General features: G+C 34.6%; 1 protein-coding gene across 1 annotated transcript in view; it reads left to right on the forward strand.

The window, feature by feature from the left end:
• Positions 1-1432: 1432 nt before the first annotated feature.
• Positions 1433-24164, forward strand: part of LOC126844486 (unc-112-related protein-like) — a 65422-nt gene continuing 42690 nt past the window's right edge. Inside the window, exon 1 of the mRNA XM_050582727.1 lies at positions 1433-1956. Coding sequence (XP_050438684.1) covers positions 1815-1956 — 142 coding nt within the window. The 5' untranslated portion in view covers positions 1433-1814. The remainder of the gene's footprint in view (positions 1957-24164) is intronic.

Raw genomic sequence — 24164 nt, forward strand, 5'->3', positions numbered from 1 at the left:
ATAATGTATGCATCATTTCTAAATTGCTAATATTTAGAAAATTTAACTGGAATATTATTGTCACAATATTTGATGTTCTACCAAAATATGATCAAAAAACATTTTGATAATATACTAGGCAAATATTATTAAAATATATTTTAAAAATCAGAAAATACTAAGATAGGTAATTTAACTACACCGACATATCTAATGTAAAAATTTAAGAAAACTTTCTTTTCTCCGAAGGAACAAAAAGTTTTTCTTTGTTTTCTTTATAGTCAAAGTTTTTAGATTTAAGGTTAGCACTTTAGACTGACGGTGGGTCTTCATATAATATATTCACTTTAAACAAACTATTGAAGAAAACCTATTGGCACAGTACTTACTAATTGTTCTTGATGTTTATTTTAAATGTTTTTTACGATCTCCAGGTCGTGTTTGGAAATTCGAATTGAAATGTGGACTTAATCTCTTACAAGTTAGTGCCTCGTGAGATTATTATGAAAGGATCTATTGTCTTCCTTATATTACTGTCGAAATCTATTAGTGTGTAAATAAGCAATTTGGTTGGTCAACTTGAGAGGATTGTTGATTGGTAATTGGTAAACTAAAATCTTAGTCTCGGTTTTTAATCTTTCAGTGTCAAAATATATCTCATATTATAATGAATAAAACAGTCAGTGTCGTCGATAATGTTCGTCAGATGATAGATAGTTCATATCATGAACACCTAAATTTTGGGGTGGAGTCCGGTAAACATTCTAAGTGGGTACATATTATCTAATATAATATAAATTTATTTTTTAAAATTATTGGGTTTTGTAAGAGTTTGGCAAACGGTGCCACTTAGAACAGTTGTAATAAGCTTTTGTAAGTTTGGCTTTTAATGCAGTGACGTGATTTCCTAGCTTTAGGAAATTAAACACTTAGGGGTTTTTGTCAGAGAGTTTATGATGGAACACGTGACGGTAACTCGCGTTGGACTGAAAACATTGCGAGTTACCTAAGCCCCGTCGCATCATCCCCCATGATAGGTCACAACCCTCGGACCGCTGCAGCACCCGCGGACACTAGGTATACGGTAGCGACCGCAGGTACGCGCGTAGTGAATGGATGACAATTTACGACGGTCCGTGCGCTACCCCGTAAACGGTACCATCGCATCGCGGTGTACCTGGTGTCTCCGCGATACAGTACCGCTCTTCTCGGACGCCGCATCCTCCACCGACGTATGCTGAACTGTGGACCGCGTGCGTATAAGGCGGCGGTTTCGAAGTCGAGGTCACATTTTTGTCCGTGTCTCTTTTGCCGAGTCGGCAGTGACGGCCAAGTCTGTTGGCCCCCACTGCCGCCGTGTCCCGTATACTGTCTATAGACTATACACTAACCGCCGGCAGCGCTCTCACCGTCGATTCGTTGTCGGACGAAAAAATGTTATCACGTGTGCCGCCCGGCCGCCAGTCAGTACACGTACCCGGCCGCGTTTGCTCGTCTCTACTGCATGTCACGCCCGGCCGTACAACACACTTGACAGTAGTTCAACGGGTCCGTTCAACGGCGAATCGAGTTCAACGTGGTCGTATGACCGTATACGGTGTGGCCGTTTCGTACTGGTGTTCGCGTGTGATAGCCTATTACGATGCGCCGCCTAAGGTTCTGACGGCGTGGACACTTATCCATGTATAAAAATATTATTGACTAGAAAATAATAGCAACTATTATTATTATTATTATTGCCGCCACCGATCGAGTAATTATCGTATCGCTCTGATCAGCTAATACGGGACAAGTGTAATTTATCATTGTAATTATTTTTTAAAAAACCAACCAAGATGACCACCAACGGCTTCATCATCGGTGACGGCTCCTGGAACCTGCAGATATACGTTTCCGACTTGCAGGTGGAACGCACCCTCAGGGTCAAGGGAGACTTGCACATCGGAGGCGTCATGCTCAGGCTCGTCGAAGATTTGGGTAAGCCCCGATGATAACATTTAACCTTTTTTTCCTTTTTTGTATCCCGGATACACATCCGGTTCGCAGAGTTTAAAAAATCGCAATACGCGCCGATTGTCCACACACGTGTTGTGTAAACCGAAACAAAAACAGAAAATGTATCTGAGCAATAGGTTTTGAAAAAAATACATCAGTCGAATCGAACAAAATATCCTAATCGTTGTGCGTCTAATATCTAAAGTCATCCCTATATGGTAAATCGCATTAGTAAAAGGCTATTTTTTACGTCAAGTGGTCTTTTAAAAAACTGTACTTGAACCTAAAAGAGCGTGACTAAATTAGATCCATCGTCGCTTTTGGGCAGTTCAGAGTTAGATGTCTTAAAATAAATTCCTAAGAAGGAATTAGCTTGTCATTCTACATTTTCCATTGATATTAGCCGTTAAGGAGAGAAAAAAATTAGGCCCTCAGTCAGCAATACTTTGTTGTACAGTAAAGCTATGGTATTGTTCATTAATCGTTAAAAAATATGCATACAGACTATACTTTTTAAATCATATGGAATGAAATAGTATTACCTAAGTCATATTTTATTCGGTTAGTGTCTTCTTACCGGCCGACCAATAAAACTATTTTAATAATAATGTCAGTGTGGAGGCAAGGTCGACGTCACTATACAATACAGCGATATCGGTCGCGTTTGTTTTAGCGAATTTAAAATAGCAGAATTCGATTATTATTAATTATTGTTATTCTAATATTGCCTCTGGATAGATTATTATTACCTACTTAATATATTTTTATCTATCATGCTTCAACTATGATAGAATAATATACCTACAGCTGGTTCGATATACCTGCATAAAATTACAATAGTGCCTAAGAGTCTACTAGCTACTATATATTGTTGTGGTGTATTATAATATTATATACACGTCCGACGACGCCTACATTAATATGATAAGAACCGCTGAGGACGATAATATTTTGGTCGTTTATCACAGTAATAATACTATACAAAGGGTGTACAGGGTGTAGAAGGTAACAATATAACAATAACATGGTAATTAGACATTGTAATATTAGTATACGGAGCGATCCATTTAACATAAGACACACAATATCTCTTGAAATAATTACAAATTTGTAATTTTTTTAATTTATGGTTGTTTGTTATTTAACAATAAAATAAAATTACTAAATATTTACTTTTTCTAGAGCTTTATCAACTTTTGAAACTAAAATGGTTATACAACATAAAATTGACTATAAATTTAACATACATTTTTGAATTTTTAATATTATATTTAACTTGTTAAAAATGTAAAAAATCTCGATAACCAATTTTGAATTTTGAAAAAGTTATTAAATTAAAAAATTTAGGAAAAGAGTTGGACTGCGATTGAGTAATGCACGCAGATAAAAATAATACTACATTCCACTTTTTCTCCTGTCCTAAATTTTAATCTTTAGTATATTGTAAAGTAGTTATTGAAAACTTGTTATTTTCGGTCAGCCAAAATGTTTAGTAAATTCTTATTTTTTTAAAAAGTTAATAAAATATAAACGTCACCATTTGAGTTTGAATAGTTTATAAAGAGCTTTGGAATTTATCAAAAACCACAAAAGCTTAAATTTTGTTTAATAACATAAAAAAAAATCACATAAACTAAAATGTCTCTAAAAATAAACAAAATTGTAATTATTAAAAAAAAAACTTGTGTAAAAATATGGATCGCTGTATATTATGTTTAGCGGTCTGTGAGTTGTTATTATAGACTAGGTAAATAATAAATAATATTGCAAGAAAAGTGTTGTTACGGGCATTAAAATATTTAACTCTGCGTAATGAATTAGACGTGCACATAAAACGTTAGAAACGCCTGTTGCGCGTTAAAAAAAAAGAAGAAACCATCCGGGTAAGGTACACTGTATACAATACACGATGCACGTTAATGATTAATACCTACCTATTGCAGTTTTACCTTATCTCTAAGGTGTCAGGATTTTTAGTACACTATAGCGCTTCGCCTTGTTCATTGTGTTTCTTTTTACTGACAGAAAGTCATAAAAAGCGACTGATCGCGTAAGCGAGAAAAATTACATCAAGTTTCAAGTTCATCCTTATGTCGTCCGTCGTGTGCAATGCATTTATATTTTATGAGCAGATTGTGGTGTTGGTGACGAACCTAGTCGAGCGTTTGTCTTCTATTATTGTTATACGGCCGCCACAGTCTTTTACAAAATGTTTTAAATAACAGTACAGTGTTGAGAGATACCAGCATCCGTGAATGGCAACCACGATTTAAGATAATGATGGCAACCTATGTCTGTCAAACGCCGCACCGTGGTTCGTTAAGTCTGTCCGGTGGCTTATATATATATAGATACAGTTTCTCGGAGGGTAAATCATAAAAATAGTTAAAAACTATTAGATCGTTTGGTGAACGATGGGGGTACTGTCTATTACAGGTACCGTCGCAATCGGCTGACATGTCTTTCTCAAATGGACTGTTTACTATATTCGTTATTGTTAATTTTTTTTTATATTTATTATTGAATACTAATCGACGGCCACCCAGTGTACAGTTGTATAATAAGATATTGCAGGACCACCATCCTGAATGTGCGAATGAAACTCTTATTTTTTTTCACGACGCCGGAGGAGTAGTATGTATTTTAAACTTGTAAGGTTAGCTTAACTGACTGGTTGTATAAATTGCCATGTAGTATCCTGGGTCGTACCGTGCATATAATAAAATGTTTGATTTACAATAAAAACAGATGTGAGTAAACATAGTTGTTCACTCGTTACCTACTGTGAATGGACACCTAATTTCTTTCTATTCCACGCCGCAGACAGGCGGACCACAAGTTGGTTTAGGGTAGGTAGTTCGAATGTATTGGCCTTTGTACAGCAACAACGATAATCATATATTACAGTCGGTTGAAATACCCAGAAATACCTAAGGGTCTCTTTTACTTTTACAACAACCGTTACGAGGCGGCCATTTTCAGGGGGTTCTTTGTTCGTGGGCTAAAAAGCTAGAAAAACGTTCACCCCTCCCCCCTTGACTGTGAGTGTTGTTAGTTAAGTAGTGTCGTTTCGTCCGAGAGGCTGTGCACCATGTCAAGTTATCTCACGAAAGAGGATTGATTTTAAGAGGCGCCCCGCGCCAGGCGCCGGCTTAATGCGTTTTCACAAAAATCTATCTATGTATATATAAATATTATGTACGTATGTTATACATACATTCTTTTGTTCATCTCTCTCTCTCTCTCTCTCTCTCTCTCTCTCTCGGGTGTTTTTATCGTTAGACTCGAGGCGTGTAGTCTCTCTTTTTTTGTTTTCTTCAAAAAACACAGCCAAGGAAACCGGGGTCTGTAAAAAATCTCATTTTCATGTCTTTCTCCCACTCGCTTATATTATGGTTAACACCATAAAACTGAACGATTGGCATAACAAAAAAAAACTGGTATTTATATATACGTGTAAGTAGTATTATTACTACTGTTGGCGCGTTTAGGGCAGCCGGCAGCCGCCTTGTATCAATGAACTACTACAGGCCGTAAACCGAAAAAAATAAATCTCAATTATATTTACTTTATTCGATATTTTATAATAATACATTTGGATCACTGTACTTTGCAAAATTGATTACTCCGGTAGATTTGTTACGTGAATTAGTCGCGCTTGCGTATAGTTAATTATTATTATTACTATGGACGAGAGAGCGGTTGTTTCTCCCATCGTTGCTGTTATAATAAAAAAAAGGGCTTTATATTTATAGATATTTAAAATTAGCGTCTTGCGGTGGGTCGTAAATAAGTCGGGGCCGACCGACCGAACGCATTTACGACGGTCCTTCCGAGTATAACAAAAGTGTAGCGTAGTTAAAAGTAATGGTCGGGGATTAAAAAAAAAATATTTATTAAAAGTTTGTGACGTTTTTCTCTTCTCGGCCACCGAAAACCAGTGCAGTACTGATATTAATGATACGGCGACGGTCCATGTATGCCAACGATAACGGCAAGTGAGGGACTGAAACAATAAATTTCAAAAGTAATCCAGTCTATTGCGCGTTATCGATATTTTCTTTCAGACTTGGCCCATGTTCGCGCGTTCTTAGTGTGGTTTTTTTATATAATAAATAATATTTCGTGGAAACGGTTTTTAGCGGATACAAACCGACCGTAAAATGTATGATTACAAAATATGGGAATGCGCCGGATGAATTGTCTCTTTCAACAGGCACGCATATTCGTATTATTATTACCAAGTAATAATAATACGGGTACGTCTTATGAGTCGTATACACAAGTTTAATAGATCCAAAAGACGTTATACGACGTTGCCGCCCAAAAGTATTTTATTATGATTTGACCCTACCACCTGTATCATCCGCTTTGGCGTAAGCCCAGTGGTGCCGGTGGTGGGCCTAACCCACATATAATGGGGCTCACGCCGCACGTGCTGTGCTCTGTATTTAATATTGTTATTGGGCCACGCGCTTCTTGTACGGGGGCGGTCGATCGGAAGCAAACGCCGTCGATCCGCGTTATATACATTGTACATACCAGAGCTGAACTCGTGCAGATGGTTTATATAGATCGTTGGAATTTCGAAAACTAGCTACACTGCCGGGTGTGTGTATGTGTGTGTATGTGTATGCACATGAACCTAACCTAACCACCGGCTCTTAACTCGAGCAATAAATATCTCATCGGCCAGTGCATATGGACAGGGTCGGCCGAATGCATTTGTTGCCGTCCATAACGCATTTTGTAAACGACAGTGGTAGTGTAACGGGCGTGCCATGTGGCCCGGATTAACCCGCTTTGAGTACCCCTTACCGCACTCCGCAGCGTTATAAAAATAAACCTTATTCCCCTTCCTTCTGCGCGCTAGACGTTCAAAAGTTCTCCACGGCTACTACCGCTAATACCATAGTGTCGGGAGTCATCTGGTTTGATCTGTACCCTGAAAATGTCTACTATAAACTGTTTAAGACCCTATCATTCTCAAAGGAGGCTGTATTGAGTTTCATCGAAAACGCAGTATAGCCGGCCTGACCGTTTATATGACTCACATCTCTAGAATTATAATTCCTACGCCTAAACGTAGTTAAAGCCAAGCAATAATTATTGCAGTCGCTAATCACTACAGCTGTTGGAGATAACAACTGTATTATGATATTGTAAAGGTTAGTTGTGTTTTCTCGGTTTATACTGAATCTAAAGAATTATAATCTGTACATAAACGGTACTGATCAATTATTGCGAGGTTAAATGCAGTTGCTTCGCCAATACTACCTACGTATAAAATCAATTTTACCTTTGTAACTCATATTGGGATGAAGGCACAGAAAAGTGTATCCTTGTTATAAAACGCTGGGCACGGTAAAATTAGTCGTATCGCGTGGGCACACATGACCCACACAATGAATTGATGGCCGATGGGGTTATGTCGTTTGTTATAATTGATTAACAGATGTGCACTAGCCAACAGGTTTTATTTATATTTTTAAAAAATATTTTTCACAACAGTCTGCGGTATAAAAAAAAAAATAATGAATATTACTGTCTGATAGCTCGTGAGAAACCGTGTGCACGGTTAATGGTGGTCGAATAAAATACTATAATATATGGAAAGACTAGTCGTGGTTTCAGAGGGATGCGCGTGACGGGGTTTAAATTAGCCCGGGAGCTGCATGGGAGCCGTTATGGTAATGCGTGAATGCGTGAGGCGGCGGATTACCTACCGTCCGAGGAATTTTTCTTTTTTTTCTTCTTAGCAAATCAAAACGGTCTCCTCGCTCACGTTTATTAGAAAAAAAACATAGACTGTTTCAAAGAAGTGTATAAAAACAATAACGAGCATCAACTCATTGGATCTCATCAGATTCAACACGGAATCCGCCGCTGAACAATATTTTCTGACCACTAAGTTCGTTGTACTTATCCACGTTTCACTGTTCCTTTGATTCATTCGAATTTGCGCCAAAATGTACACCGTGGTTATTGTGTAATTGCTTAAAGGAAATGATTCTAGGGAACTTAACTATTAACAACTATTGTACATCGTTGTAGTGGAAAAGATGATCTGCCATGGGTTTTAGAAGATGACGAGGTTTCTTATTGCCAAAAGGTATTATAATTAAATGTTGTCATGTCTTTTTCATAATAGGTAAATTATCCGATTTAGAATTTTACGGTAAAGGTTAATTTCGCCGTCATGTCGCCCAAAAACCTAACAGACCGTTCTAGTTGAGAATTTTACTTTTATGGTTTTTGTTAAAAATATAATGTTTCCCCTTGAACTAATTTACGAAAATATCGCTCCGCGGAACACTGTGCTTTGTCATGCAAAATGTTTCAGACAACATAGTCGAATGTTAAGATATTTGCGTACACTCGTTTAATATCAGTCTCCCCTTCCCCAATTCTTGGACGCACAACGCAATTAGCACGAACGCACAAACATAAACACGCACACTAAGAGTTATCATAATTAACGCTATTGGTTAACATTATTTGAACGTTATGCACGTAGAACATGATAATATTATAATTAAATACACATGTACAATAACGTAATGCACACATTGTTGTACGTTTAACGACTTGTACTGACACCGTTGCAGATAAAACATGACTTATTGGCCTGGACGGATCATTGTGCAGTCGATTTGCTTACCTGAATAATCTATAGTTTAGTTGTAATTTGCTCCATTGGTCCCAGAAACTCCGTATTTTGTTCGGTGATAAAAAAAAACTATTCAACAAGATCGAATATTGGACAAATTGATTTTTGGATTCAACAATACCATTAGGTTTTTGACATTCCCACGCTAGATACACAATTTATATCTGAATTCATAAGTTCAACATTTTACCAATGAGACTAGTGGCCAAAGTTTATGTTACCTAATTGAATAGTAATGAATACACTAAAAAATTGAATCTAGAAAAAAAACTTTTAAAACTACTTACGATTTAGTCTATTTATATTTTATTTCCTTTTTCAATTTTTTTATACTCGATACTATAATAGGATAGCCAGTGGTATTCGTGTCCTATTTATGACTGTGTGTATGTGTGTGTATATGTTTTATTGCTCAGATTGGGTTCGTTAATAAGTTTGCAAGGGTAAACGACTTTCCTTGGTAAATAACCGAAGATTGTACAATGATATATAGCGCAATAACACGTTGTATGCTCGTCCATTCGAACTAATAATATAATTAACACGTCACCGTCGTTAAACGGTTAGCGACGGAATATTATTGTAATGTCGTTTTTTGAATTGTCATTAAACTATAATACACCATCGATCATTTGTGATTCAGTTGTCGTTTTTTATGTAGACATCTAGATGTCTGAATGTTAAACCGTTCTCAAAAATAAACATTAAAATATTGTATATATTCTTGAAACGAATTGAATTGTAAGGAAAATATAAGTAAAATGCGCATTTACATTTACTTGCTGTGTTGGCGTTTGTTTTTGTATACAACATTGAATGTATGCAATGGGGTCATCATAAAAAAAACGGCGAACAGCCCTAACCAGTATATTATTATTACTTTTTTTTTTTTATTAATTATTATCGTTCTTATTATATCCGTAATAAACCTTGACATACCTTGTAAATTATTCTTTACGAACTGTATTTTTTTCTAAAGTGTTTACATTCAAGGAAGACATATCCACGTTTGTCTAACGTCATGTATAACTTACTCTTATGTATACATAAAATGGGTATGTGTAGTAGGAGTATCATTCTGATATCATACTTTGTCACTGTATAATATTACGTTATTGATATTATGACAATTCTCTTTTAATAATAATATAATAATTATTAAGAACTATTTTCTCGTGATAAAAAAAAGACCTGTTGTACAAACAGCTAATAATGTAATTGGTTAAAAAGTTATTCAATGTTCTGTTCTGGCGACAATTGGTTTTAATCAAGATTTATCCTATGCTAAGATGGCTCAAGCATTATGGCATAAGTAAGAACTATGTTAATGCTTATCTACACCAAATTAAACATCCATCCTCTTCCAAATCGGCCGAAGTTGTTGGGCCTCTTAGGCCTACTCTCGGCCGAAAAATAAATAAACAAATAAATGCAACGAAAGTGAGAGGGTTAATCCAGTAAGTACGGACTGTATAGCGACGAAAACACTGACCAATCTCAAAACACAATTGTTTGAGAGCCTTGACGGTTCGGCATAATTGCCTCGAGTAGTTATCGCTCTATCTATTGACGCTATGCTTAGGACTTCCGGTCGTGCACGCGGGTTTATGTGTTTTGTCATGTAAGATGTAAACGAAAAAACAAAGAGCAACCACACAGACTATTTATTATAAAACACACACACACAACAAAAAATATGTACATTGTACTCCAAGCTAGGGAGGAGGGCAAATCACGTGTTGAGCACACGCGTTTCCTTCGAGGGGTCGTACCGGTTGTGATTCTTCTACTATTGTCTCTCGTGAGTTCTAGGCCGAGACGAGTTTACTTTTACTTCTCCCGTAGTATATCCTGTTCCTATAAATATAATAAATCGTTCGGCGTCTAATATTACTTTGTGGAACAAGAAAAGTCATAGTACACAGTCGGGTTAACGATATTTAAATCGAGAAGAATCCAGATTTATTTACTGACAAATCGCCTTCGATGCACTGTTCTCGTATGTCAATTGAAAGTAGGAAAATGTATTGAAAAAACAATTATGCCCTATGGGGGTAGTACCAGAAACCACCGTGGTTTTATATTAATCTCCATTTTTAATAACTAATTAAAGAACTGGTTCAAAGAACTAATTACTAAATTAATTGATGATACGGTAATTACTTGGCAAATGCATTGCCTTGTTGTACGTGGTTATTACAACAGCTGTATAAAAACAGCGGCCAATACATGATTAACTAAAACCATGGTTTCGTTTATAATAAATACTAATAATTGAAATAAAAACTATCAAATATCTGAAAAGGGGGAGAATCTAATGTTGTAATGTATTATTTTCAAAATTAAATTCCGTGTCTAGCGCTTTTTCCATTAGTTATCATTGGTGTAATGTTTTATTTCTACGGTGGTCACATCAATAAAATATTATAGCCTCGTAAGTAATGGACTGGTAAATAATTTTGGTATGATCATGTAAATATAGACCGAGTTAGGGTTGAGTTGTCATTTTTGTCCCCATATGCCATATGGTGGTATACTGGAATGTCGTTGTTTCGGTCATCGCGGCCTGTGGAATAATGAATAATCGAAAAACGAAGGATGGTGTTTCAATACACTACGAGCAAAATCGGTGTAAAAACTATTGGAATGTGCGTTCGACTCGGCTAATGGTTTACACACGTGCGCGTTAATCCATCTGCAGTAGATTCGTATTAATATAATGTAGAAAAAACGATTAGGTTTTGTGTGAATTTATGTATCGTAATAGATATTTTTTATGCGATTGCGGGTGTTGGTCAAATAATAAAAATAGATGCACTGAAACAAGTCATCGAGTCGCTCAATGAAATTGCACCAGTAACGTTTGTTCGCAAGTTACATCAATTGCAATCGATTTCAAGTGAACAAATATAAATATATAATATATATAGTTGCGTCTCAATTGACTTGTTGCGGAAATTCTACTTAAAATCAAACGCGAGCCGCTGGGGCTATCTAATTGTATTTGTTCGTTTACTCCCATAACGTAAATTGAGTGTAACCGGAAGTAAGAATATTAAGGTAAATTTTTCGAGTGCGGCTGAGATAAGAAGGCTTAAACGGGATTTTTAGCACGAGAATGATAGATTCTTTTGACATGTTATGAAATAACAATTGTAAGTTTGAAACAGTTGAGGATGTTTTGAGTGAACGTTGAGGGTACTTGCTTAATAGGTATAGCTATTCCTAAACGACCGGGAGAAACTAACTTTAATTTATAAATCCCCAAAAGAACTACTGACTTCTAAGAGCAAGATCCTACTCAACTTTAATATCGAAAAAACAGCCTCCCTGAGTCAATTGTTTTATGTAACGGATCCCGTGGGTGTTATGACCGTAAACGTACGGGTTAACGCTAGCGTTCCTTACCTGTAGCACAGGTGTTACAATTTAACCAGAGAGTACCATCAAGCATTTTTACGGAAATCATAAAACAGACAAGCGTAGCGCAACAACTATGTTATACGAGGTAAGGTCGTTAAACTATTAGATTGGTTGCCCCATAGACATTATTAATACTATACAGTTGTATACATATTGAACTGCGGCGATTTTGTCAAAAAACTTTCGGTTCAAGCCGTATGGCTATATCGCAGGTAGGTATCAAACGTTCAAACGATAATAATTAGTGGCCAAGTGGTGTGATGATATCAAAATGTAAAACGGAAACGAAACGTCCTTGCCCAGGATCCAATCCGTTCACGAGCAGACAACGTACCGCCACCGGGTGTTGCGCACGTTCAATAATGTTAATAATCCGGCATAGGAAACACACCTCCGCCTTATTTGTGTGTGTGTGTGTGTGTGTGTAGTATACACGCCTTTCGCTTGCAATAGATTTTTTAAACATTTTTTTGTCGGTCGGTCTCCGCGGCGGACCGGACAAATCCGACGACCATATGTTGGCGCAGACGCTAATATGTTTTGCCCTACAAGGGATACACGCGGCCGAGGACTCGGCCTACGCTTGTTCATACACCACACGGACGCAACCGGTTGCATAACTCACATCAATGTCTCTTTGCCCACGCTCGTCCAAAAGGTGTATGCTAGTGTGGATAAAAACACGTCGAAAGAGTACCGCCAAACCAGAAAGTCTTACACGAATATCCTACGCCAACAACCGTCTCGCCGCACCGCATATCCGCCAAAAAAAAAAAACCCCGTTCTCGCCAATCGACTTTTAATTTATTTAGTTTTTTGCTTTTTCTTTTAAAGCGGAAGACGCGTAGGTCGCAGGCGTGACCGTGCCACTCCGAAAAGAATGCCATATGGAAATAAACCAATGTTTTTTCTCGCTACATTATGATAATAAGTACCCGAAACGGTTACCGGCCGGTGACGCCGATGATTACTTATATGAATTCGCAATCTGAAACTGTCAATAAATTATCGTCGTCTAATAATTACAACACAAATCTGTTTGCTTTAACAAGTCTGAAATCGTTTTCTCATTTATCGGTGTAAAATACCAATACATAAGCCTTATGCGAGTGGATAGAAGACGTTAAATAATGGAAAAATCAGGTTATATATTTTAACATATAAAATAATTTACTGATTATACATGTACGGATGTACTAATTGACAAAATACATGTATTTACCTGTAAAATAACAAAAAACAAAGCTATTTATTACCACATGAGATACGAACAGTAATAGCCAATTTAGAGCTCGGTACTAGTAATTTCAGTAAAACTAATCTTGTTTAAAACTAAGACGTAGTTTGATTTCTGATGGTATAAACTCAGTGTGGCGTCATCTTAATGATGTTTTTATTCATTTTTCACACACACACTCGGACTATGTCTGTGTAATATATTATAATAATTATGATATAACGTAATATGGAATTCATAAGAAAAATGAAGAAAAATGCGACTTTTGTAAAAATAATAATAATACGTTTTTATGCAGACAACGCCACGCCTTTGTTGTTTTAATCGAGGTAATTATTATAGCTGTGTCTAATAACGAGTTACGGTTATATAACAAATGATAAGTCTTGTTAAATGGAAAAATATTTCAAAAGATGTTTTAATGGTAGCTTTACTATCATCTATTACACATTTACTTATTAATGCGTTTCGCGTACAATCGCAATATAATATAGTGACTACAGTAGCAATATTTCGAATATTCCAAGAAAGTTTCAAATATCTGCTATTATGTAACAATAATAACATGTGTTTTCGTTTGAAAAATTCTTAGTACAGTGTGATTTAAGAAACTAAATTACTTTTAAAGTAATTATTATTTTATAGTTTTTTTATTTTAAAAACTATTTTGGTTTATATTATTTATGAATCTTGTTTAATATTGTAAAATAACATAAACTAAAATGTCTCCTAAAAGGAAAAAGAAAAAATTGTAACAATTTTTGAAGAAAGTTAGTGTCATACGTTAAATGGACGCCCTACATATTGAATTCACATTGACGTTTAAAATTATAAGAAATAATAAAAATGACTAGAATTATCATGGGAAAAAGTACAAATATTCATAACAAGAAAAGTATATGGTTGTCAGCAAAAACCAAAGTGGCGTTCTATAAATTGTAAAACGTTAAACAAGAGTTTGCACTTTGCCGGAGAAACGTGGTGTATTTTTATTTTATTTTTTTACAACCAAAGAGCAAAGTCATGACCAATGCACTTTTCTGTACAGCAGCTGTACATAGTCATAAAATAATATGTATGGAACGCACAGGCCGTGAAACGACGACCGTCGTCTCCGGAAACTCGAAATTACATTCAATATTATATACATTTAAACGAAATCGTTTTTTTTTTCTCTTAAAAAACTATATAATATACGGACCATACGACCGTCTTGGTCGTCGATGCAGCCTAATAACATAATTAACAATTTATAAAAATAATAATAGTACACCAACCGTTAAACGTTGCGCCGGTCGGAACGATTCTGTTCACGCCGCCATGATTTAGGTGTTCAAACGATCCAATATTATTTATAACGATCGTTTACTTGAACGAGTTCAACTCCGCCCGTCAGTACATTTTTAATGTAGGTATATTGTATATATTATAAACAAATATACATTATATATTATGTATGTATAATGATAATACTACGTGTACCAAAAGTCTGTGTAACAATATCATGCTCTCAACGGCACAGATTTTCTAACTTAGTGCCTAACTGTTTTCCACGCACCGAGTACCTAATAAAGTATTAAAAAAAAAAAAATACGAAAAATTCCCTATTCTATATAATATTGTGTGCGAGTGTATCTCTGAGACACCTTACGAGTAAGTCTATGATGTGCATAAATCAGACAATGTTACAAAAAATTACAAGTACACAAAAAATTTGGTAGATTTATTAGATGATTACAACTATTGACTTACCTAACCTTTATTGGTGTAAACTTTTTGATCTACCAAAGAGAACTATTTTAACCCGCATTTAAAATATACGACGTACCTAACCGCACGCAATTACTTACCACGTTATGTTTTTTCTTAGAACTCCAAGCTATCATGACCTAAAACCGGCATTGTTTGCATTATCCGAGGTTTATGTTAATTACATAATTCAAATAAACCTACTTTTCAACTAGTATTCGCCTCGAACAAAACTAAAAAAATAAAAGTATTAATAAATACATTATCCGGAATGTCTGAAATCTCAATTTTACCGCTTTATACTTTTTTGCATGCATTGTTTGTAACCGGAGTGGTGGAGTTAGAGCATTGTACTATTACATACACCGCGAAAATATAGAAATACTAATTTTGGCCAAAAACTCTGTGTAAGCCGACACCGTAACCGTGAGACTGAAAAATATCCTTTAGGTATATTCATATTATGATATAGTCCAACACAAACATAAATAATTGGTTTGTTTTGGCACACTTCGTTATTGGGTTAAGCCTTTTCTAAAACCGTTTTCACATTATAAAAAAAACGAGTTCCAAATTCATGATCCGAATATTATTGGCAACTAAAAAAATAAAATGGATATTTGAAATATTTTTTTTTTTGTAAAATTCAATGTAACACTAAGAAAATAGTCAACATTCTACTAAAAATAATGACTGGACAACATCATATTTTGGATAAGTATTCTATACAAGTTTCAGAAATTAACAAATATTAGTGAAAGGAAAAAAAAGTTTAACTCATTTTTATTTTTATTGCTCACACTTCTCTTTTTTACTACTCACCGGTACTACTTTCATCGGTTAAAAGTTTAAAAGATTGAAGTACTAGAGCTTAAAGTTAAAACTAGCAAACGACATAGTATTATTGTATACAAATGACATTACGAGTTATACATTTTAAAAAAACACGTTTTTGGAGTTTTTAATTTGAGTTGTAATATATTTTTGTTTAAACTGTATAAATTAGCACGCTAAAAACAGAATAAATTAGCATAATATTAAGTTAACAAAATAAGGTCAAGGTTATTAATACATTTTTAGGTGATATAAATGTTTTTATTCGAATCTGTGAATAGAACAAAAATATGTTATTAAAAAATATTTATTAAGTAAATCTTATCAAATGTTATAATATTTATATTTATATACCTTCCGATTAGCTTAAACTTTTAATAAAGGCATAGAAACTGAAATGTTTTATGAAATAATTAGAATTGTGATTTGTAAGTGTATTGACGTTGAAGCGTATGAATACTGACCCAGTTAATGTTATCTCCCTATGACGATAACGTTTTCAGTATATCCTTTATCATCCTTTCCGTTATCAATAACTATCGCCTATTTAGTGCATTGTCAAAGGACAGAAAACATTACTACTTTAAATGGAATTCCGGTCGATATGAAGATTGCAGCTTATTATAGTATCTAATCGTATGGTTGGCACTCGACCGTTGAACTTTTAAGATCCCAGGTAATCATAACTAAATGGGTATTGAGACAATTCAAATTTATAAGTGTCCAAGACAAAAAAATAATATGTAACGAACTCAGAACATACGTTTTTGTCTTAAAATCGTTAAAAATAATAACGAACGTTTTTTCTCTCGTTTTACACAAGAGCAGAACGTGCGCCTACATAGCTGCTGTTTTGGATCAGTTATCTACAATGATTTATGTGTTCAACACTGAAATGGCCGACGAGAAAATATGTGTGGAGTGGTTTTGTTCCTACAACAAAACCGAACGCCGACTAAAAAATAATTATTATGAAAATTTGTATTATTCAAATCGACAGCGTACATGACACCACGACGCATTATAGCAATAATTACAATAAAAATACTTTAATAATAATATCGTCGGCTACCGTTGCCGCTGTTTTACATAATATAACTGATGTGTATAATTTATTTTTCAAACACCTAAAAACATATCTTTGTGCCGTTGTTATTATCATATTTTTTTTTCAGCTATTTTAAATCAGCGTAGGCATGCGTATTCATTTGAATATTATGTTTGTGTACCCGGTATAGGTACCGAAGTATGCGGTTTAAGTACAACATTTTAACACTGCGATAAGCTACTGCTTATAATAATTGTACATTTTCGTTGGTGTTTTGACTGGATTATTCTCACACAGATTCTATAGTACCCACAATCATTCAATAATTATCTCATCAAATTTTCAGCTTATTTTTTATTTTTTACGGCTCAACAATTAAAATAAATGTAACAAAATATACAAATCAGTGAAGAGTAATACAAACATAATTAATTATTAGTATATATAATTAATAGGATATTATGTACAAAACTAAAAGGTCAATTGGGGGGGAACTGTGGGAACTAAAAGGATTGGAATTAAGAGCCAAAAGACTCGCCTTGGAATCTGAACAAATAAGGAAGGAAGAGAGAAAAAAAAATGTAATGCAGAGCATGCAAAATGGCAGCACATTCTGCGGAGAAGGAAGTAGGAAAAGGGTGTAAGATGGAGGAGTAAGAAATTTCTAGGCTTGGGATGTAATGCACATCCTGAACTTTGAATAATCAGTGAAAATTAAGTAGAAACGAGGAAAATTGGTAAAGATGTAATGTGAGAAAAGATTATTAACGATATATGGAGATAGATAGGGTTGGGAGAATAGAAGGGCAAAAGCCAAGAAAATGTGGGAGGATATGAATAGTATGAACAGTCGTAAATAGGCAGGCGCCCAAAGGACTTAATAGTTATTAATTATTATTTTCTGGTTTCGCTTATAGGCCCGATATTTTCCTTCGATTCTAACAGATTTGTACGCGTCGAGATGAAGAAATTACACAGTGGTAAGAGGCAGTGGATTTAAGTCATACATTATGAGTATTCACCGACTGTGTCTCAACTCTTATGTCTTAGATGACCTTGACAATTACGTATTCTCTCGTGGTTAATTTAATTTGTACTTAATTTGCATAGTAAATAGTATACTACGATACTTAAAATACCAACGTATAATTTATATTTGCATCCGTTTTGGCCAAGTTGGATTTTGGAAAAATTAAAAGCTATTATTGCGCGGTTTTTGGGCTGAGATTTTGAAAATTATTAAAAAAATATTCTTAATAATTTTAGATTCAATGGGTAACGTAGTTGTTTTTTTTTTTTCTCCCAATGCTTAGAGAGAATATTTTCCAATTGTGTTATTAACGCCGAATACAATAATTGATCTTTATTTGTTTCCGTTAACCTTCGGCAATGGTTAGTATTATATTATGTGCTTGCGGTATTTAAATGACACGAACGGGCCCTCTGCGGGTATACCATCAGACCAATCACCATGTGATATTAATAATAGTATTATATTGGTGTGATAATTAACTGAAACTTCTTTCGTTTATCCATTCCCCCCTCGTCGTCGTCAAGCTGTGCGAGAAGTCTTGAGTAGTACTAACACACACTCACACACATCACAATAATTTGTCATTGTTGTCGATGACGAGTTGGTTTTTTCTCCTTATTTTTTTTTACACTTCACACATTAAATAGTATCTAATAACTTGCCGATGTATATAAAACCATTATTAAAATTAATACCCATTGATCGAGCTGACTGTGCCTTCGCCATGTTGCCGCCGACCGGCATTATACTATTAATTTTGTACGTCATAAACACATAACATAATATTTTTGCATTTAGACCTTGTGATTACCCACGACGCACATCTAACAAGTACTTGTTTATCGACGAGGCGGTGAGCGCCAATTACACAACACGAACGGGAAGGAAAGAATTTAAGTAAAAAATTATTCATTCAAGCGTATTGTAAACATTTTGGATATTATTATTTTTTTTTTTTTCTCAGTCAGCCCATACTCCACGTATAGAACGACGCCATTTTTACAAGGCACAACCGCTTTGTACTTTTGTTTGACGACGTCGGTACTGAGATTTTCACTCGAACTTAAAATAATGGCAAACAGCTGTATAACCGTAATAAATGAGAAAACGTTTTTAAATGCAGCGTGCAAGATACGTCGAGTATTACATATTTATTTTTTATACGTACCTACTTACATTGTGATTTTTTAAACGAATATTTACAAAATTGACCTTTCTAAGAAAGTTGACATTATGATTTGTGTAGGATGTTTCAACGTTTCCAAATAGTCTTAGATATTCATTCATCCAGATAACTTACCATGACACACCGTTTTGAATTTTAATAAAAATACTAAACACCAGAAAAATTATATTGTTAAACAACGTGTTACTTTGTGATTAATTTGCAAAAAAAAAATGCTATTTGTAACACATCGATTTCCTAAGTCATGATTTTTTTTAATCAAACGCGGTCGTCAAGAATCAAGATTAATGAATCAGATTATATAACAATTGATGGCTACTTATGATACTTATGTGCTGATACATCTTATTTAAAATACTCAGTTATTGATTAGATAAAATAAAATTGTTTTTTAACTTATTGCACGTTTACAATAATATTATGTAATATTGAATATTATAATAAATATATTATTATAATATAATAATTATTAATATATTTTTCTCATGCATCTGTACGTATTACGCAATAGGATTGTTATTTAACGTTGAAAAACGAAATATTTTTTCAATAGTAATTGTGGAGGGAATTTGTTTTTTTATAAAAGGGGATGATATCCTTAACACGTGCTCTTTTTAAAATCCACAAAGCGGTACCCCTTTCTTGTTTTACCGCTGTTATAGCTATTATATTCTCGAATCTTGCAACGGCTTTAGATCTATCTATTGTTGTGCCGATGTTATCAAATAACCATGTATCGTGTTTCTACCGAATTTCGCCTTAGTCGTTATTATCATTGGATAATATGACATACAGCCGTTAGTGCCTCTGTAATAATGTATACCATAGATTTGCCTTGGAACGCTGTTAATTGAAACCACAGGCATATGTGCTAAAAAAGTAAAATAATAATAATATTAAACAAAAGTCAAAACTTCTCTTGTTATTCGAACAAATTCCACACGTCAAGTCGTTTATGTCTTAATCGTTTGAATAACCTAGGTTTGTATATAGCCTAGTTCATTAACCTTAATCAGTATATCTATAAGATCACAAAACACAATCTCGGAATAAAATAGAAGCACCATAAAGTCTGTGTACACGATGTTTAAAATGTTTAGTTGAGTAAATATGGTGCTCAGGTACTGATAATACCGTGCTCAGTACTGTGTATAATAATATGTTCATTTGTTTACAGTTTTCACTTATTGGGCTAGTTTAATTGATAACACACAATTTTATAACGTACCATTGTGTTAGAAAGACATACATGTTATAAGTTATTATTATTTTGGCCAATGTTTGATAACCAACGTTTAGATAAACGTCGATAATAGTTTTAAAATAAATTATTGATCTCTACTGTTTACATGTTTAATCGTATTTTTTGCGCGATGACTTTTAAGGTTAAGTTTACCATTTACTTATCAGACGTCAAGACAAAAAAAATTAAATTAATTAATTATTTTACTATGGGCACATCATAGAAGTATTACAACTTAATTCTAACTCTGTAATTAAAACTAGAAGCGGCAGTATATTATTATGTTTAAAGCCCACAGCCATCATAACCATTAATCTGAAATTGCTGAGCGTATGTTTCTTATTATTTGGTAAAAAAAAGTTTACGCAATACTATTCCAACACATAAAATCAAAACTACGAATTCAGCGCGGTTTCGGATATTTGAGGCACTACGCCTACACTAGATATAATACTAAGACTATTTTAAATTAATTTTTTTAAGCGTGGTTGACGTAGTTTGATTTTTTCTTCAAAACTCAAGTTACTAAATATCATGTGTGATTTTACACAGCACTTAGAAAACACGTTACACGCTGAGTAACAATTTTCTCATTTCATAAATTGAACAATTTTACATCTGGGCCGTAACCTATATTATATTCGATATCGCACAAACAATATTATAATATTACATAAATATATGAGCATGCTGGTGTATTGTAACTCCTCCGTCAAATTTGCAGTTCTTATACATTATATTATTACATAAATGTTTGACGATTTAATATCGTTATTTTTTTGTCGGCAATATAATAAACTATACGAATAATGTACAACTTGTTAAGATTAAGACACATCAAGCAGGCACCTTCAGTTTGTAATAATTTATAAAGGACTTGAACAAAATCTTGCGAAATAAAAAAATGTGTCTCACTCCGTCTCGCTCTTCTCCTTATAACGATGCTCAACTACAAGTAGATAATCATAATAATTTACTAAGTCACGGTACCAGCTTATAAGATAATACTTGCACCATAATCTGTTCACCCCCGGCTCGACTACGTACAAAAGCATACGCGCTACTTATTGCTCATCAAAGTCTACATAGAATGTTCTGTGTGCAAGTTCACGCTTCTACTACAGTAAAGGAATGCGTACTCAAGTATGTAAGTGTAAGTACGTTTTATCTGCGTTGTTTATGTCCACGTGGACACGTTCGCCGAGGCAATTGTGTGTACTCGAACAATGAGTTATACTAATATAATAACAAACATACACACACACACACACATAATATATAATAATAATATTATCTCAATATTGTGAAGCGGTACGTGCAACATATGGTTCAACGCATAATAAATATTATTATGTAGATCTCGAACGCCGCCGCCGTGTTATTATAGTATATAATATACGGTCATTAGACCTGACTCTATAAGGATATGACGTATAAGTACAAGTTAAATTCTTTACCAATGATCACAGACCACGACAACTGAAACGAGAGGAAAATAATTTTCTATAGGCATCTAGTACATTAAAAATTCAATTATCGAAGATTTATATACGACGACGCTTAGTTTAGATCGATAAAATTATTTAAAATTAATATCTAATGCTTTCAGCTTTAATATTGTTGTAATTAGACTAGTGCTTTGTTTCTATAAAGTTTAGTTTAAATCGACGAACATAGGTGCTTGCACTAGTACTTTGCGACCTTAACTTTATCTACTGTCTGATACTAATTGTATTATTCGCTGTGCAATTTATTACTGTGATAACTAATATGTTTTCCTTGCATACTCACTGCTTAATTTTTCTCATTCTTTTGACGTTCTTAATCAATGCCTTAGGTATACATTTAAACTGACGGTATTTGTCCACACAACAGACTTTGAAAGTTTCGATATAAAATACCATTAAATATTAACACACGGGTCGTATTCAATTAAGCGTCTGATTAGATGTTTACTACGTGTATTACTTGTATGAAAGTAGTGTTTTGTGCTTTCGATAAAAAACGATCGTTATCCGACCTTTGTCGGTCTACACGATTTTCGTGTTTTGCATTTTATGCATTTCTGGTTTTATTGTTTCTATCCTTACTAAAAAACGTAAGTAATTTCACATACTTACCCAACTTAGGCAATTACTGGCCTCCGAGCGTTGTTGTTAATTAGTCATTAAGGGCCAGACGGATACCTTCTATTTACAAACGCATAATTTGAAGCCTAACTCCCCGGGCACGTGACATTGAATATCATTTAACATATATAATAACAGTGTATAGTATCTTTCCTTTTTATTAGTTAATAATCGTTTAAATAGGTACTCGCTTGGGCGACCGATAAGTGTTTTTCACCGTTTACGACCAAAATAGAGTATATTATTTTTGGAGTTTTGGTCGCTGGCTGGTCCCCGAGTAAGTTTAAAGCTGCTCCCACGCATCAAACGTGTTTACTTTTTTCAAAAATTCTAAAGCCAACACTTCCAGGCACTGTTCCAACGTTAATACGGGATTTTGGTGGTTTTTTCAACCGAGTTTTCCTGGCATCGCCCCCGCCGTCACCGATCAGTCACCGTGCAACGCCAGACCGTGTGCTAGGCCTCTATTTTTACACCCTACATTTGGCCATTCGTCAAGAACCGTCTCTTTTCGCGCTTCTCAGCCTACAATATGTATACCAGGCACGTCCTTTGCGATTGGAGTAATATAAGCGTCTCAAATCGTCCGTGTAACCGCTGCAGTTACACTTGCATCCTCTTCCCCCCGTCGCTTGTATTAGTCACGCTATCGCGAACTGTGACCTCCCCTTCTTTTATATTTCCTGCATACTGAAAACCGTGCGCGGGATTAGATTATTGAAATTTTAAATCACAATTGCATTATATAGGTAAATATATTTTGTTTTAATATATTTTGGTTTCGTGCCAGCTGCAGGGTTTTCCGGTGTACGCACAGAAGACGGTATCGAATTCGTGCAAACGTCATTCATTTCATTCTTATTATTTAATAAAAAAATAGACACGAGCCAGTCGGTACCAGATGCTGGTGTCTAGCGACAGTTGTATAATTTAAAATAAAAATCCTTTTTTTTTTGCTAAAGACATAGTATAACTATAACGGTTCGACGACAATTGGGCCAAATTAAGTTGATTGAAAAGCTTTTCTATAATTGACCAATATCTTTACAAACAAAATTCTAAGCGCATCTCTTGCGACGAGTTGGGTTGCTTATGCGGCATGTGCGCGTTGATAAACTGTTATGTTTATTTATTTTTCTGACACGGTTAAGTCACGACTGCCGTCAATAATCGTAACCACTCGTTAATAACAGTCACGGACCGACCTTATGACGTCCAAAAACAGTCACAGTCGCCGTTTTTTTACGTTATGCTGTATTTAATATTTATTGTACATGTCTCGCGACCATTGTATTCGGATAATCGCATTCACCGCATTCGGACTAACCAAACGTACTAACGATGTATAAGAAACAAAATACATATTTAGCTAGTTTGGATACTATAAAAGTATAGTGTACGCGCATTAGCTTAAAGAAATCGGTTAGAAAAATTATGTTATTTCCATACGGCGTGACAATTGTAATTTTTAACAGGGGGGACAAAGAACGACAAAAATCTAACACCATGACATAATAATACCACACAAAAGTATAATGCGATTTGTGTGTATATTAATGTCAACGCTTTATTATGACGATATCCATTACGGCGAGCCACAACAAAACGAAAATAATTAATAATATACAGTACCGAAAT

The sequence above is a fragment of the Adelges cooleyi genome, unplaced genomic scaffold (assembly GCF_023614345.1).
Source record: "Adelges cooleyi isolate 19-005CV unplaced genomic scaffold, UGA_ACOO_1.1 ACOO_flye_CR_arks_rails_tigmint_CR_PRNA_651, whole genome shotgun sequence".
Classification (NCBI taxonomy): domain Eukaryota; kingdom Metazoa; phylum Arthropoda; class Insecta; order Hemiptera; family Adelgidae; genus Adelges; species Adelges cooleyi.